The sequence below is a fragment of the Parasteatoda tepidariorum genome, chromosome 2 (assembly GCF_982258835.1).
Source record: "Parasteatoda tepidariorum strain Cologne lab strain chromosome 2, Ptep-v5.0, whole genome shotgun sequence".
NCBI classification, from domain to species: domain Eukaryota; kingdom Metazoa; phylum Arthropoda; class Arachnida; order Araneae; family Theridiidae; genus Parasteatoda; species Parasteatoda tepidariorum.
Genome location: NC_141756.1, coordinates 37,893,394 through 37,911,058, shown reverse-complemented (window position 1 = coordinate 37,911,058; position 17,665 = coordinate 37,893,394). Strand labels below are relative to the sequence as shown.

Genomic DNA, 17,665 nt, shown 5'->3' with positions numbered 1-17,665 from the left:
TTCATATAATGATTATGTAAGTTATTTATTTATATAATGATTCATTATTATACACAATTTATTTTGTACATATCAAAAAATTTTTTGATTCTTTCTAGAGTGGTTAAAAGAATTAATTTAAACAATTCATGGTCCATCTAACACAAAGGCCTTAGGTTAATTTTTTTGAGAAGTTTGAATATGAAATGTGAAAGAAAACGTTAGAATTACATTGTTTTTACTTAAAATTGTTTTTACATTGTTCTTACTTACTTAAAAAACTATATTTCATATTGACAGGCTTCTTTACTTTTTCAAAAATCTGCAAACAGTTTATATCAGTATAGATGAGAGAAATCTAAAATAATTTCAAAATAAAAGCAAGGCCTATAGAATGTGTGATCAGTACAGTGCAGCTATCACAAAAGACTTCTTTTCATAAATAGTATAAGGTTTCCTGCTACAATGGAAACAGGAACAAAATTATTTCAAATGGAGGAGAATGAAAGAAACAATATGGTTAAGACAATTTAATACTAAAACAATGTCGCAAGTAACCTTGAATTTCGAATTGGAGTGACTTTTTATCATAACTACCAACATATGAGTCCAGTGTCTGGGGAAGTTTTCAGGTTAGCTGAAAACTGAACTAATATGAAAAAAACTAAACGGACAGTAAAAATATATTTATTGTTTGTTTAACATATCTTGCTACTGTATGAGAAAGTAATGTTATATACAAGTCATAAGTTAAAAACATTTTATACAAGCTCAGAGCACACAAAAATGTAATAGAGTTTGACAAAAATATGTACAATTGATACAGAATCTTTATACAAAGCACGTTAATTGTGATACTCAATATGGTTTGAATTTCGCATTGATCAATTGAGCAATTTTACAGAAGGAAACAATACACAGGCATGTAGCTCAAATATGGCAGAATGCCAAAAATAAATAATAATACAAAGCATTACTACAATAAATTTATAAAATATACAATAATCATAAATAATAAAATTAGATTTAAGCTATCAATCACAATAAAAAGAAAAGTAGCACAAACTCATTTTAATTTCCATATGGTAAATCAAATTAAAACTATATAACTTTTTATTCTGAACTTTTACTATAAAGAGATATAAAAAATATAATTTGATAGGTCAATAACAGAAGACTATAATGTGATTCAATTTTGATAATATTTAAAGTCCAAAATATGTCTCAAAAATAACTAAATCATAATTTATTCACTTTAACTAATATGATAATAAGGCACTCTTTATTGTTAGTCACCATGACCATTAGTTAATACATTTTCCACAGTTGAGTGAGTACCTGAAGATTCTGAAGTCTTAAAACGTACATCAAAAACATCTTGTATAGCTTGTCTAAAGCAATGAAAATTATAATCTATAAGTGCTGTAAAAAAAAAAAATATATATGTTAGAAATTATAAAACTTTACTGTTAAAATATTAATAACAGTCTTTAAAAACAAGCATTCTTTTAAATGCTGCTAAAATAAATAATTTTTAAATAAGAAACACAGAGCATTGTTCAGGTTCTGTCACTAATGATTCATTAATTATTTTTTCCCTAAATCATTCATTTAAAAACCCTTTTAACAAATTACAGGAAAATTGTCAACAATGTAATAATTGAAAGGACAGATAACCTCCAAACTTTCTAGCTTAAAGGCCACGCTGAATAACTCATGAAGTCCCAAGGGCCGAAACTTAGATTATAAAGTGGGTATTTATGAAGAAAAAACTGTATTTAAAAATTGAATTCTAAAGATTTATATTTGTTTTTTACCAGTTTTGAAATTAATTTAAACAAGAAGGTCAACCAGTAAGTAAAATTTTCATGTTCATCACATGTTCATAAAAATAAACATGTGATGCCACAAGTGGCATTACATATTTATTTTCTATCCTTTTAAAATATCTTTCATTACTTAAGCTTATCTTTTATTAATAGAATTATATTTAAAATAAATCAAAGACTTAATCTTTTAAAACGAATATAAAATATTTATTCTTCTCTTATAGATCAATGTAATGGATACTTTTTATTTCATTACTAATGCAGACTTATTAATTCACTGTCGCCTCTAATCGAAAACAAAAATCTATTTTTTTTAGTCTAAATTTCCAACCGCTAAATGTTTCAGTTGCATAGTTGTAATAATTCTCATACATTTGTTGGCGATTCGTGATCGCCAAGGTATTCTTTTAAACCTATATTGATATGCTAGTTGGTTTTGTTTTGGCTATGATATATTATGATAAATCGCCAATTTGGGATCTCCTACCCATACTTTCTATGTCCATTGGGAATAATTATATTCACTTTTAATTTCAAAATTGTGGAGACTGTACATACTGACTACGTAAATTACTCTCTTTTCCTCAGCAACCAGTCTCAATTTCTAACCGTCAGAAAATGATATTCTGGCTGTATGATCTCTCAATAGAGAGTATTCTGATTTGATCCTTTTTGTTAAGAAATGCCCATTCTCTATCATGCAAAATTATGCTTAATAAAATCTAAATTTCATTAAACAATTTGTATATTCTTTCCTGGAAACTGTTAATTATTTAATCCATTCATTAATGGCCAAAATGAACAATCATGAAGTTATTCTCCACTATACGAATATTGGCGGCTACTGATGGAGAATCAACCTCCTCCATAAAACACAACATAACACAAAACAAAAATTCAGTGCTATTTCAGTCACTTTTCAACATAAGAACCAAAGGTCTCACTTGGTATATCGTAAGTTAAGTTTTCGTAGTTCAGTATAACAGAAGTCTGGAACCTAGGAGTGGCAGCTGTCTGTTTATTGATAATACGCAAATTACTCCCTTTACCTCAGAACTTCAAACTTCAGTGCATTGGTGTCACAGTGAGTTTCCTTGACAAACCAAATTCAAACAGAGTGTATACCTAAGAATTCCGGGACAAGAAAGACATGTTCATAGACTTCTAGTCGAGTAGTGCTAAAACGAGCTTTGGCTTTTGATCAATTTTATATTTCTCACATCATTTATAGTTTGGGAATTATATATATTTTTTTTCATAAACTCTGCCTATTATATATCCTTTCAGAAAAAAGTAGGAAATGCTCAAACCAAGAGAGTAAAAGAATAAAAAAAGGTGATAAGACAAATTTTAAAACACATCCAGCCCAAGGTTTCATTACTTGTATGAACCATATAAAAGTAAACGTCATTGTTAAATAAGATCATTGTATACTCTGTTATAACAGTTGATACAAAATATAGAGGCCCTGCAATCTTTTAGAGAGATGCAGAATATGAAACATAATTTTTTGACACCTAATTGTAACTAAATCTTAAGAAATATATTTATAGTTAGGCAATATTTCAGTCATTCTTAATAATTATTTAACACTAAATATTCATTGAATGAAATATCGCCAACTCAATATGATGGAATATGAGTATTACCACCATTCGCCCATTTATCTAAATTATTGTAGTTTAGTGAAAGCATGCAGTCTTTAAATCATCATTACGAATCAATCTCGGGCTGTTGCCAATAGCTTATCAGTAAAAAACCTTTAGTGCAACATCAACAACCAATACGGAGGAAAAAGGGTTCCTGCAGATAAAAGTTGTAAAAATGCAATATTTTAAGGATATTTAAAATTAAGGATTTTTTTTAACACAAAAATTCTAAAGCTTCCACTGAGTAAAAATAGTTTATTTTAAATTGTTTAGATGTAAATTCCCCTCCCCAAAAAATAAATTAAATTTTTCCTGTTCATAAATATTTGTGATAATATAAATGCTTCAGTAATATAATATATTAAAAAATGCTGCTGAATATTTTTTCTTTTGACTCAGTGGTTATTTTATAAAGCTGTTTTCTGGAAACACACAGATTTCTCAAAATGTTATTCAATGGAAACATGTACTGAAGGGAAATTGTTTTCATCTAAACTTGACTCTGTGCTTAGCTCTCAAAAGAGTTAAAAGTATATCAATAAAATATACTCATATAATTAACATTTATGAATGTCAGCAATATATATAAAGCAAAGTAAAAGCATTCCAATGTTAACGATTAAACCTGCAACACGCAATTTATTACATGCAACATGCCTTATATTAGAATTACTGTAAACAGGACATTCCATAATCCATAATTACCACCCTAATGTGTATTTTTTAGAATATTTTCTAAAAATTAAGTCTAGGATTATGTCTTAATAAAATAACAGATAGGCATCTCAATTATAAATTGAACTAAGAAAAAATAAACCAAAATTGTTTTCAAGAACTGTTGAATCATTAGTATAGAAAAAAAAAATACTAGTTGCTCTCCAAATGGGGTCATGGAGGTAAATTTTGAACATTTTTATGTATCGGGTGATGAATCATTATTGACATCAATCTAAGTAAATTAGAGCATAAAGAACAAATTCATTAGTTTGCTGAAATTGAAAACTAGTCATTACTTATTAAGGACCCTTTTAACATCATCCAAGAAATAAATAGGTTTTTAAAAATTTATTACTTTATTTGTCATATAAAAAATATAAGAAACACACTGAAATAAGAGTTATTAAGTTTTAGCAAGTGCAGATAATATCAATGAAGCTTTTGTAAATATTTGTATGTGCTTGAAAACTCATGCAAAGGGACTTTTTAAAAACAATAGAATAAACTTATGAATATCAAAAAAAATGTGAAAAATGGTTTTTTTCACAGAAGAAAAAAAAATTCGGAGAAAAGATTTTATAACAATAAAAATTGAAAATATTTTTTTAATGCCCAAATTAAAAGTGTGCCAAAGGTGCACACGTTAAAAATAAACTAAAACTTTTCCATTTTTAATCTATCTTTTAAACAAAGTAGTGATAAAACTTGACACTTTAAAAAATAGAATAAAAATCCAAGTAATATTTATTTGAAAGGCATATCAATATAGAGGATCAATAAAAGCTTTTAAATGTTTGACACAAAATATGTTCAATCCACTGCAATGTAAAAATTTCTGCAGTACTAAAGATGGTTTACTTATTGTTTTTAATCAATGGAATAAGGGAAGTAAATAGAGTAAAAAGAAATAAAAATATCTTCTTATTTTATTTCACAATAAAATTTGTTTAATTTAATTATTTAAAATTTGTTTAAATGATTAAGTTGATTCCATTAGTAATAGTGTGCACACATATTGAATAACATAGCTATTGAAATAGATCTAATTGAAAAAGTGTAAATAGCTATCTCACTTTCTTCAGATGAGGAGTTACAGATGAACTTTAAGGTTCAAAGAAATATTATTAGTAGTAGAGGTGTACAGAGAGATAATAAACAAAGCATCTTTCCTCAGAAAATAAAACCTTAGCTTGTTTAGTACATAAAAAACTAATAACCTTTACATCAATAAAACAACATCATTTTAATAAATTGAAATTATATGTTTCACAAAATCAGTAATAAAATATTTACCTAGCTTATTGAAGTTTTCTTCCCTTAAAATACATACTAATGCTAAAAATCTGTTCACTTCTCTTAGATATAGAACTGTACTGTTATTTAGTTCTATTATATTCGAAGACTTTGAGTTGAATGCACTACTTTCATCTTCTTTTAAGCTACAATGAAAAAATTTTGAATAAATATATAAATATGAAAAATTGAGAATAAATATTGGGTTTATAGCAAAACAATTGCAATTGAAACCAAATCTTTTCATTGCGAGCTCTGATTAAACAAAATCCCATTTGTAACAAGGGATTTTTTCTTTTTAAAGAAATAATTGGTTTTACATTGAAGAATCTACATGAAGCTTTGTTATTATAAACATAGTTGAATTTTGAATTAAGGAAGAATTTTCACAAAATTTTCAAAAATTATTTCTGGATTGAGTCAGAAAAAAGTATCTATCTATTTTAAGACATTTTATAGCTTTTGAAAGTTTAAAATGAAAAGATCTTTACAGTGCAACGGAAGATGAATATGAAATGATTTTGGTAATTGTAATGGCCAACTGAAGATGTTGTTATGCAAACCACTAAATAGATAATACTTTTCATTACCAATGCCTCTATTTAGATGTGCTTACTGAATTGTCTGTGACTTTCATCTTTCTCTAAATTTTATTGCTGTATTTAATTTATCAACACATATCTTTGAAAACGTAGAAAATGTACACCAAACAATGCCAAAATAATGTCATCAAGAAATATCAAAAATAAAACTCACAATTTTTTTTCCATCAGTGCAAATAAAATGATAAAATTTAACCATAATTTATTTTAACAATAAAAAATACAAGCAAACTATTTTTACGTTATAATGCTTAATTTTCAACAAAATTTTTTTTTCGTAGACTTGGATCAAACAAGCACCTTGATTTCACAAGGGATTTTTCTCAAAATAAATAAGTTTGAATGTACAATATTAAAAATAGTGTAAAAATATTTTTTGTAAAGATAATAATTAAGGATCGAAATTTAGAGTTCAAGTTTTCTAAATTTGAAATAAATAAAACGTGATATATAAACAAACAAATATAACAAGTAACTTCATTTTATAAGGTAACACTTATAATGCAATTCATTCAGGTTATGGCAAAAAAATACTAATTACAGAAAACACACAATATAATATTTTGTTTACAAGCTTACATACATATTTATTTACCATTAGACCTTAAAATATGGACCATAAAATACTTTATTATTAATATGAGGAAAAACAAAATGTTCTTTCATAATTTATTTAGGTAGAATAAACATATTTCTTGCTCTTTAAAAAAAAAAAAGTATTTAAGAAAATTTTTAAAAAAATGACATTAAAAAATGTCTGACAGCAATATTAAAAAAACTATGTAAATACTTATAAAAGAGTTAATTTTTTATTCAAATTTAAAGTTTATATGACAATTTACTTCAACAATAAATCTTTGGACCTAAATCATACTCTTGCAAAGAAGTTACACTAATAGCTGTACAACTAAGGATTTGGAATTAAAACTAATAATTAATTTAGTTACTAAATTACAGAGCATAAAAAAACAAGATTAAAATTGCAGTTAATTTTTTAATTATTTACTTTAAATCACTAAAAAGAAAATTTTAAAATTCTTTTTGAAATGTTTATAAAGTAAAAAAATATTTCTATCATTACTTTTTTTAATAATTGAGAATAAAATTTAATTACAGCAATACATCACATTTTCATCATTAGAAAACGTTTCAATAATCAAAATAGACCTATGTCACATGATTTTTACATCAGTCAGATTAAGATAGATTATTTATCACCCAATTGTAAATAAAATACTATAAAGTCAAACAGTTATAAGCAGATTTCTTTTCGTAGAAATATTTATAAACATGAATTGAATAGAAATAACTTACCCATAGATACAGGAAACATCTATTACGACATCAATCATGTCACAACAGAGCTCATATGACTGCATATCTACAGGAGTGCTGTCAGTGGCTATGTAGATTTTACTGATAACATCAAACAAAAATGCCTTCTCTATAGCAGAATTCTAAAAATCAATTACAATTTTTGTATTGAATGTTTCAATAATTATATGCAATACAATTATATTCAATAAATATAAATACTAGATTTGAATAATGATATTTATAACACTTATCAAATTTTTTACAACTAATAATGGCAACAGCTCTTTAAAAGAAATGTAATCAAAAGAAGCTAGATATGAGTTAAAAATATTGAAAATTTCAAGTTTCTGATATTAAATATATGATATTATATGATAAATTTTAAGTAATATCGGATTCAAACACAGTTGAAACTTAATTCATTGTTTACGTATTTTTTGTTTTTCTTTAAATATTGTTTTGTTTCAATGGTCTTGCCACAAAGGTTTTCATATAATGTTAATAATACCCATTTAGATAATTTTAAAAATAGAAAATTCTTGGATATAACGTTCAGAAATTTTAGGAACCTTAAAAAAATTAAGTTATTTCAATTTGAGAATAAGATTAATTAATTCAAGATGCTAAACACACTCATTAAAAATTTATTAGTTTTTAAGACCTACTTCATTATTTTTGACACATTTTCAAATAATTATTCAATACTTTATTTTACTGCATTACTTGTTTTTCTATACCTATAATTTGTAATAAATAGTATCAAGAGAAAAGATGGATCGAGATTTAGCATTAATAAAATATTCTTTATCACATCACTAGATTTACTACCTGTCATTCTTTAATAAAATTTCAGATTTTCTATTTTGATTTGTAACATAAAAAGCTAGTGACACAATATTTTTATATAAAAGACACTAATTTCTTCTTTTGTTAATTATAACAAAAATAAGACAATTATTAAAATTTTAGTGAATATTACTGATACAAAAAGATGCTTACAGCCAGCAGTATTCAATTATTTGGTGATAACCAGATATTATCTTTATATTTAATACAAACTTAGAAAATTTAATTCATGTTGACAAAGTAGTCGGTTTCTGGTAGGTAAAAAAAAATAAGTCAAAGAAAATTGGATAGTAAACCATTATCCATATTTTATGAAAATTAAAATGAGATAACCCACCAGTTTAAAATAAATTGCTTTTCAATTTTTTTCGTTCTTTCTTTTGAAATGTGAAAGACAAAATGTAACTTTTTAAACTGAACCAACAAGATTTTTATTAGCCAATCTCAGTTGCTACTTATTTAAACACATTTCTTTTTTCCCTTATTCTATACAACCAACAACAATTTAAAATTGATAAAATAACATCCAAAGCAATCTAACAATACAAAGTGCATACAATACACAATAAATATATAATGTTTGTGACAATAAATGTTTGTGTAACACTAATAAAATATTTACTAAACATTCTACAATAAAAATATATTAATAATAAAATATTAAAAGTTAACAATTATCACATAATTTATTTATTTATTTTTTGTTAAATGAATATCTTTTAGTAGTATGATCAGTTTACATTCATGAGCATTATAAAAAGAAATGCTTACAGTAATAAATATGTCAAGAAGATTTTCTAAAGCTGGTAACTGTGGGATTAATTTCTGGACAACTTTGCTAAAAGCTTCAAATATTGAATGATCATATATACTTGTAAGATAGAAACTAAAAGAAAATAAAAATAATGGTAAAAATACAAAACAATTACACCTAATGTATAGATTTTGAATAAGTAATATAGCTTTATTTATTAACAAGGTGACAACAATTTAAACATAATTGTTAAAAGCCCTGACTTAAAATACTAAATTATACTACTAATACTACTTTTTTACATAATAAAAGTTATTTAAATTTTTTAAAGAAAAAAAAACAGCATGAACTAAGAAAAATTGGCTTGCTTTTCAAGAAAGTGGAAGAAGTTAGAACAAATATAACCTTCCTAAAGTAATAAAACAATTTTTCGTTTAAATAAGCATACATAACATTTTTTTTTATACACACTGATTTCTAAAAAAACTAGAAACTAGCAAAGTGATAAAATTTGCAACTGACAGGTATGAGATGATTTTCATTAATGTAAGTATTAATAAGGAAATAAAATGTTAAACTCTTGTTGTTAATTTGTCTTCATTCGAGAACTCAAATTAAAAATTAGTAATTAATTAGTAATTTTTTCAACCTGCTACATTTTACCATTTTATTAACAGTTTACATAACATAAAACACATAAACTACTATTCATAATACTACAAAGTCACGTAAAAGTATAACTCACGTCAAACTACATCAGAATATCTAGTACTGGTCAACAGAAAAAATAAAGCCAAATATTTTCAATTAATAACTACATTTTAAAGATAAGGATATACATTGAAGTTGAATTAATAAGTAGACAATTTTGTATTATAGTTAATGTTAATATTTACCCAACACTTGAATTTACATAACACCATTTTTATCATAACTGCTATTTTTAAAAGCATGTGCTTAAAATGCAACAGACAAAAAAATAATTAAAATTTTTTTCTTCAAATACATCAACAATAATAAAAAAATATTTAAATTAAACATCTTTATATTTCTTTTTAAATAAATAAATGTGAAAAGTGTAGATTAATTGAAATAATGAAGACCCGCACAAATTTATATTATGTACAGTAGGGAACGGATTATCCGGAACGATCGGGACCATCGCTATTCCGGATAACTGATTTTTCCAGTTTTCTGAATCGCTACAAAAAGCCGTTTTTTTATTGTTAAACCCAACTTAAAAAAAAAAATGGAAATAATCTTAAAAAGAAGAAAAAACAATTAAGTAATACACTAACGATTATTTCCAAAATGATGGTAAGGTCAAAAAAGAAGGAAAAATCCTAAAATCTTATGAAGAAAAAAAATTTTTTAAAAAAAAGGGGGGGGGGGAATTTATCGAATTTTGTTCCGGTTTTTTGGTTTTCTGAATTCCGGATAACGGGTTCTGTACTGTACTTCTAAATTTTCAATCTATTAAATACAAATTACTTTCTAAAAAAAGAAATTAAATTAACAGTATATATTTGACTATAGAAAGAAGTAGCTGGTATTCATTAAGGAGATTCTGAATCATACAAATGAAATATTTTACAATTGATTAAATTTAAAATACTCCAAACATATTTACTTTAAATTAACATTATCTAATCCAGCATCAATTAAATCCTCATGCGCTCGTTGATGGATATCTCTTTGAGTTTCTATTTTATGGTCATCAGAGAGTCCATCAACTTTGTGAATGAAAACTTCAAATTTTATTACTGGATTCACCTTCTGAGCACGAGCAACTGTCATTTTCAACCTATCCAAGGCTTCCATGTATTCATCCTTAGATGAATAAAATATTATATTAGTATTTTGAATATCAAGTAATAATACTGAGGCAAATTTAGTTGGGGGAATCGATGTAAAATCTTGTTTATTAACAGAGCTTTCACCGAACTTTGGAAAGACAATTTTCTAACAGAAAATATTTTCAAATTGCCAACATGTAAATGTGACATTTTATAAATGCAAGACATAAAAACAAAACAAATGAAGGTTAAATATATAATAAAACTAGTTATTTACAAAACTGCATTTTAACACATTCACTGCTAGCCAAGTACAGGAGGATATGCTGTATTTATTGTTAAAAGTGATAATTAATGAAGATAAAATCAAAGTTAAATTTTCTTATTTTGGCAACCACTTTAGTTTTTAAAATTTGGAATAAGTTCATATCAACACATATGTTATTGTCAGGGGAAAATTCCACATTTTCTTCAAAATAGTTAAATGATAATATGCATCTTGCTACCAGTTAATATGTTTGATCGACAAAAACTATTAATAGTTAAGAATTTCTTTTCGCCTTGGCATGGGATCGGCAGTGAAAGTGTTAAAAGTCTCCTTAAAAAAATAATAAATAACAACTAACAAGACAATTAGCAAAATAAAATCAATAGAAGAGCATTAAGTTTGAATTTTTGCAAATATGATATAACTCAATAACATTTCGTCGTAACACATTAACTTGTACAAACATGTAGTTTAAAATGAATTAAGCATTTAAAGAAACATAATTATAACTTTTAAAACAGAGGGGAAAAAACAGATTTACCTGAGCATCTATAACAAACACAAGTGCTCCACTCCCACCAAATATCATATCTGCATCAAATGTTTGGTCAAAAAAATCTATTTGCCCAGGAAAATCCCAAATTTGGAATTGGACAAATGAACTATTGGAAACATCTAAAAAATACAAGTCACATTAAAAATAAAAAGTACTTAATTTTTCACAAATTTTTAGTTTTATATAAAAATGATAGAATAAGTTTTGAATTTTAAACTATAGATTTCAACCGTATTTATTTAATTCAATTTCAAACTATATGATTCTAAAGTTAATAGTAGTATAAAACTTTAGGAACAGATAACTCAAAATTAAAGTTCGAAATCTCTTTTATCACTTAATATTAATATAGGAACTAAGAAATAATATAGCAATAATGAACAAATAATAGTTACGAAATGAACTTTTGCAAAAAATTAGAAAAGTTTTACTTAGTTTAAAAATAAAATTTCATGTCACCTAAGATGCAATACTGAAAAATATTTGAATGTTATTCTTCATTAAGATCACAGTTTATTAATTAGTAAAATAAAAATTCAATACAAAAATGTAAAAATTGAAACAACAAATTTATACTAAAAATTTCAGTGTCTGATGAAATTAACTATTAGATTTAAGATTATTTTGATTAGATTAAATAAATGATATAAGAATAGGAAGATTATTATGTACTAACTAACCTACTAATTTTATAAAGAAAAAAAATGAAATAAAGCAACAAATAGTGTTTTATTAGTAAAAGATATAATAATTGTAATAAAAAAGATTTACCATCTTTCACAATTTTGTTTGTACTCTCTAAGAATAACGTCTCATTTGGTGACATTTTATGAAAAACTACTTTCTGAATAGATGATTTGCCACTCCTAAAAATCAAATATTTAAATTGGCATTAGTTTAAATGCAATAAATAAAAATTACAAAGATATAAATCGTAAAGAAAATGTACCTCCTCAGACCCATGAGCAAAATTCTAGGTTTTTGATCTTCAGAATCAGAATCATGAAATTCAGCTTCAGGTTCATCAGGTCCATATTCAAAATCTTTATTATATGATCCAACTACAAAATTAGTATTATACGCACCACTCTCTTCTTCATAAGACTAGTGAGATAAAATATAGAAAATACATTAAAATAAAACATGACACATATATTTATAAATGTGTATTAGCTAATACAATGTGGTGAGAAAAAAATTAAAAATAAAACTTCCAAATGTTTTCATATAGAATTTCATACGAGCAAAATTTTCTAATTATATAATCGTTTTACATATGCAAGTATTAATCCAGCAGGTCGAAGACTCGCTGTGTAGTATATCATGACTAGTGCATGTTAAATTTGTTAGATCACAAAGTCCTCCATGTTCCCATAACAAATCAATAAAACTGGGGGTACCTACTGCATTGAATGATTGATCGTTCTCTGGTTCAGATCAAAATTAAGATCTGTGGATAAATGAATTGGTCCCCCCTATAAACGGGTGTGACTTATGAGTGTGAATTCTTGGTCACAGATGATGCCACTGGAAAACAAGAACAATCACACCTCCTCTAGCCCCCCTCCCGCACGACAACAACATATGCAAGTACTTAGTACACTTCAAAATATTCTCACCATTCATTAAAATTATAAAAGGCTCTTGACTTTAAGAAAGGGGTGGTAAGTTTTAGACAATTGATGGTTTTATCTGTCAGGCCAAAAATCCTTTTGCGACAAGTGTCCAAATTTTGGTGAAAGAATAATTATTAGCTATTATAAATAAGAAGTATTTATAAATAAATCTACATAGAAACTACAAGAGATCAATCTATCCTGTTTTTTATACATTTTTAAAAAAAATTCTCTTAGTTTGACAATTACTATCAAAAACACAAATTTTTGAGTAGAAAATATTAAATTATAAACAAAAAGATGTATAATTACAATTTATCCAATCCTTTAATTTGTTTAATAATTGAAAATAAAAATGCAAAATAATCAGCTAAGTAAAAAATAAAAAAAAGTCCACAGTCATCTTATTCACTATATGATGAAAGCAATTTTCCTCATTTATTCCTATTTTAACTCCTCCTTTTTATAAAGCATGCAATTATATATATAAATATATATATATATATATAAACAGTTTCGAAGCCCTCTCTACTCAAAGTTCATTTTTCAATTTTGTATGAATAAGACAAAAATTTGAAATTATTAACTCATTTATACAAACATTATACAAATTTTTTGGAAAAATTAGTTTATTTATCAGTTAATTAATTATACATTAATATAACTAATATTAGTTCACTAATATTAGAAATGTTCATGTACATATAAGCAGAAGTGCAGAAAATTTTCAAAGAATTTTTTTGCAAAAAATTTCTCAAAGGCAACTATTGTTGAACACTTAAATTTTTTACTTAATCTAAAAAAATCTGCCTAAATTGTATAGTAGGCAAAAAACAATCAAAATTCCCTTATTTCATATGGCAGTCGATATTTTTTAAATTGAAGCATTTTTTAATACTACTTGTCAAAATTTCGATATTACCCTGCAGTCAATATATTTCAACATCACAAAAATTGTGTTAGTCTTATTCAGTAAAAAAGAATGCATGCTGATATAGGATGTGTAATTCATGAAATATAAAACATTCTTTAAAAAAAAAAGATTTTCAAACAACTGTCATCAAAATAAGTGGTGAGGAATAATCAATATTGTGATATTTAAGAGTTATGTATCATTACTTGCAACAAGTTTTTTAATTTAGATTTTGTGCTTGACGAACATCCTTCAAGTTGGTATCTTGCTGTAACGTTTCTTTCTTCTCTGTTTTTTAAAAAAAAATTTTTGTGTAGGCCACTGCCCGGAAGTGCCAAGACATATAAATAATAGCAAGTTCTCAAACAGAAATCTACCCCATATGTCTATTGTTAACAAACTAGCTTCTTTCACTGTTCTCTACAGATAATTTATATTAAAATGAGTTTTGTAGATTGAAACAAGGCAGAATATAAAGTTTTATCTTTGTAACAGAGAATTGATATTGCATTTTGATGTTTTAAATAAAATGTGAGCTTTGAACTCTGACTCATACATACACAATAAGAATTATTTTTGTTGGTAGCAATATTACTTTTAAACTTTTGGAAATACAATATTTATAATAATTGCAATTAAAAAATTACAAAATATGAAGGCTTCCAATTGTTTAGTAGAAAGTTTAATTGCAAACTGCACTAGGTCACAAACATTTAAAAATTAATTAATTGGGTCAACTTAAACAGAATCGCTTTAAAAAAGAGATCTACCATTTTAACAAAAGAGATTAACTACATATCTACCATTTTAAATCGAAACATTTATGTGTAAGAGGTATGAGAAAAAGAGACAAAAATGCAAATTACTTTGTCAAAATATCTGACTATTGGACTCTGTCAAAAGATCTGATTGATTTTGTGACAATTTTAACTGTCACAAAAATTATAAAAACCATGGGTAATATATTAACGTCATATTTAATTAAAATGCAAACACACAAAAAATTTATTGTAAGAAAATAAACAAGAAATATAACTAATTTGCATTCTTATCATTTGGCAAAAGAAAACGGAAATAAACATAGAAATTGCTTATTCAAACAATAAGAAATAATTTACCATTTCAGAAGCAAATCAAATATCACTCGAAAACAAAAATTTTGACAAGTTAATAAACATAAGAATTAAATTTTTTGGAGAAACATGTGATCTGGAATTACCGATAACGATTATGTTTAATCTGCTAGTTAATGATATTGATAAGGATGTCGCTTAGCGGCCATGACTGACGATTGAACATATAAATTTTTTATTGGATGGATTTATCATCGATTGTTATCGCTAAAAGCGTTGTTTATGTTTATCAGATATAGCTACACAGCTTTTTGGCGTCTTTACGAGCGCATGCGTATATTACGATGCTGGTTTGCGCGGACAATATTCTAATTCAATATTTGTATGCTATTCCTCATTTTTCCTTTTCCCAGTTGCCTAATTTTTGTGGCAACAAAGTGTTTAATTCAACTTTATGTTCAACAAAGGGGAGAAATGTATTTACAATGAATAGAGACTCCAAATCCGTTAAAGCTTATACCTATTGCATCTTTCTTTTTATACTTCCTTTCTCCTCCTTGAATTTCATTTTGCCTGAATCACTTTGTTTAATGTGGATAAGTTTTTTTTTTTTTTAAGTATTTTTAAAGTGAATATAGGCCATTGAATAAGTAGAAAAAATTGTAAAAGTTATGTTTTGAGGCACATTTCCCAGGTAGCAAAAAGATATGATCTAATATTAGAAAGATGCAATATAATACTGCCCTGCTAGAAAACGCAATGCTCTTGAATTCTATCTTCTAATTTTAGAACTAATATTATATGAAATTAAATAGTATTCGATCGAACATTCAAACTTTCAAAATAATAATCTATTTCATTACTTTTGGTACAGCGCCACATTTTTGCGAAAGGTAATCCCATATTATTAATAAATAAACATTTATTTATGAAAGAAAACAATAAATTAAATATTACTTAAAATGTCATTTTTAGCCAATGCAAAGAAAGCGTTCTTTTGCATCTAAAACTCAATGTTAAAAGCAATTAATATGCTTAGTAATATAGACCTAATACCTTTTTTAACCTCAATAATCTTCCTTGCTCTGAACATTCCTTTATTAACAATGATGTAACTTTGCAAAGTTACTCAAATTTCATACATAAACTATTCCTCACATATTCAGTTTTTAATTATATTTTAAGGTATTTAATGAAATTTTTTTTCTTTTTTGATTTAAAAATATTGTGATATAGATACAATCAATCAAGCAGTCATATCTTTCGCATTTACACAATAAGAGCTCTTCCCCTGCACACTCAGCTCAACAACTCCAATTGATTTCATATTTATATACTATATATATATATATATATATATATATATATATACGTATATAAATTGGCCTTTACTTATTACATAATAAAATATTGTAATTCAGTATTACTCTTAATATTCAGTAAATGTTATAATATGGTATTAATATTATAATATGAAATTTATTTAATTCAACTTTTTTAGAAACAGCTTCCGTTCTGGATTAGAGTTTTAAAAAAAATTTGTTACTCCTTTTCTTATCGATCTTTTCTTCGTTTCAGTAAAAAGATGCGCTACCAGTAGAGCTGAAAATCTTTAACTTCGTGGATTTCGAAGGTCAGTGTGGGTCTTCTAATTAGATACCTTAGAATTCCCCCCCTTTCTTTAAAAAATAAATCATCTCTTCCATTGCGCAGTTTTCCCCTCAACGACACCCTATTCTTTTTTTCCAGAATTCTCTACTCTTTTCCTGTGGTCTGATTCATAGCAGAAGGAAGGATATATTAATGAAAGAAGGGCATGCTCCTTTACGCTTGCTTATAGCACCCCCACCTCTCTCTCTCACACACATGCACACACACGCATTCATGTCAATCAAATTTCTGTAATACTGAATATTTTTTTCTGTAAACTATAGTACTGAATATTAAGAATAATGACTGAATATTAAAAGTAATACTGAAAATTAAGAACCTTGAACCAGGGCCGGATTTAAGCTTCGTGGGGCTCTAAGCTACTTAAATGATGGGGCCCTTATAAGTTCAATTCTATTTTTATAAACCTAAAGTAAACTGTCATTATTTTTTATTGTTGAGTATGAGCAATATATTATTAGAGAATATGATAATATTACTTAATTGTTAAATATATTGATTGTGATGAGACTACAATGTAGAACCTTTCTTTTATTGCACATATATTTGAACGAGGAAAATAAGTTTCAATAGAAGCAAATTTTAAGCACATAGTAAAAATTTGGCATACTGGAAGGGCATATTAAACAGTTCTTTGTTTTTTTTTTGTTTTTGAAATTCTGAATATATGTCATTTGAAATTTTAAATGATTTTTTTGCTACTTTTTTTCTAAATTGTTTTTTCTATACATTACATTTTGCTTTGCTGCTCAAAATTTATAAGACTTACAAATATAAAATTATGAA

General features: G+C 25.9%; 1 protein-coding gene across 1 annotated transcript; it reads right to left on the bottom strand.

Annotated features, from left to right (window-relative positions):
* Nucleotides 1–650: 650 nt before the first annotated feature.
* LOC107436943 (ras-related GTP-binding protein D) lies at nt 651–15,390 on the bottom strand. The gene is made up of 9 exons (XM_016048782.4): nt 15,254–15,390; nt 12,556–12,710; nt 12,378–12,472; nt 11,592–11,725; nt 10,617–10,816; nt 9,004–9,118; nt 7,384–7,526; nt 5,468–5,613; nt 651–1,401 (listed from the first exon to the last, which is right to left on the bottom strand). Exons 1-9 carry the CDS (start codon nt 15,254–15,256, stop codon nt 1,268–1,270), a joined length of 1,125 nt encoding a protein of 374 aa, XP_015904268.1. The 5' UTR covers nt 15,257–15,390; the 3' UTR covers nt 651–1,267.
* Between the last annotated feature and the right edge of the window lie 2,275 nt (nt 15,391–17,665).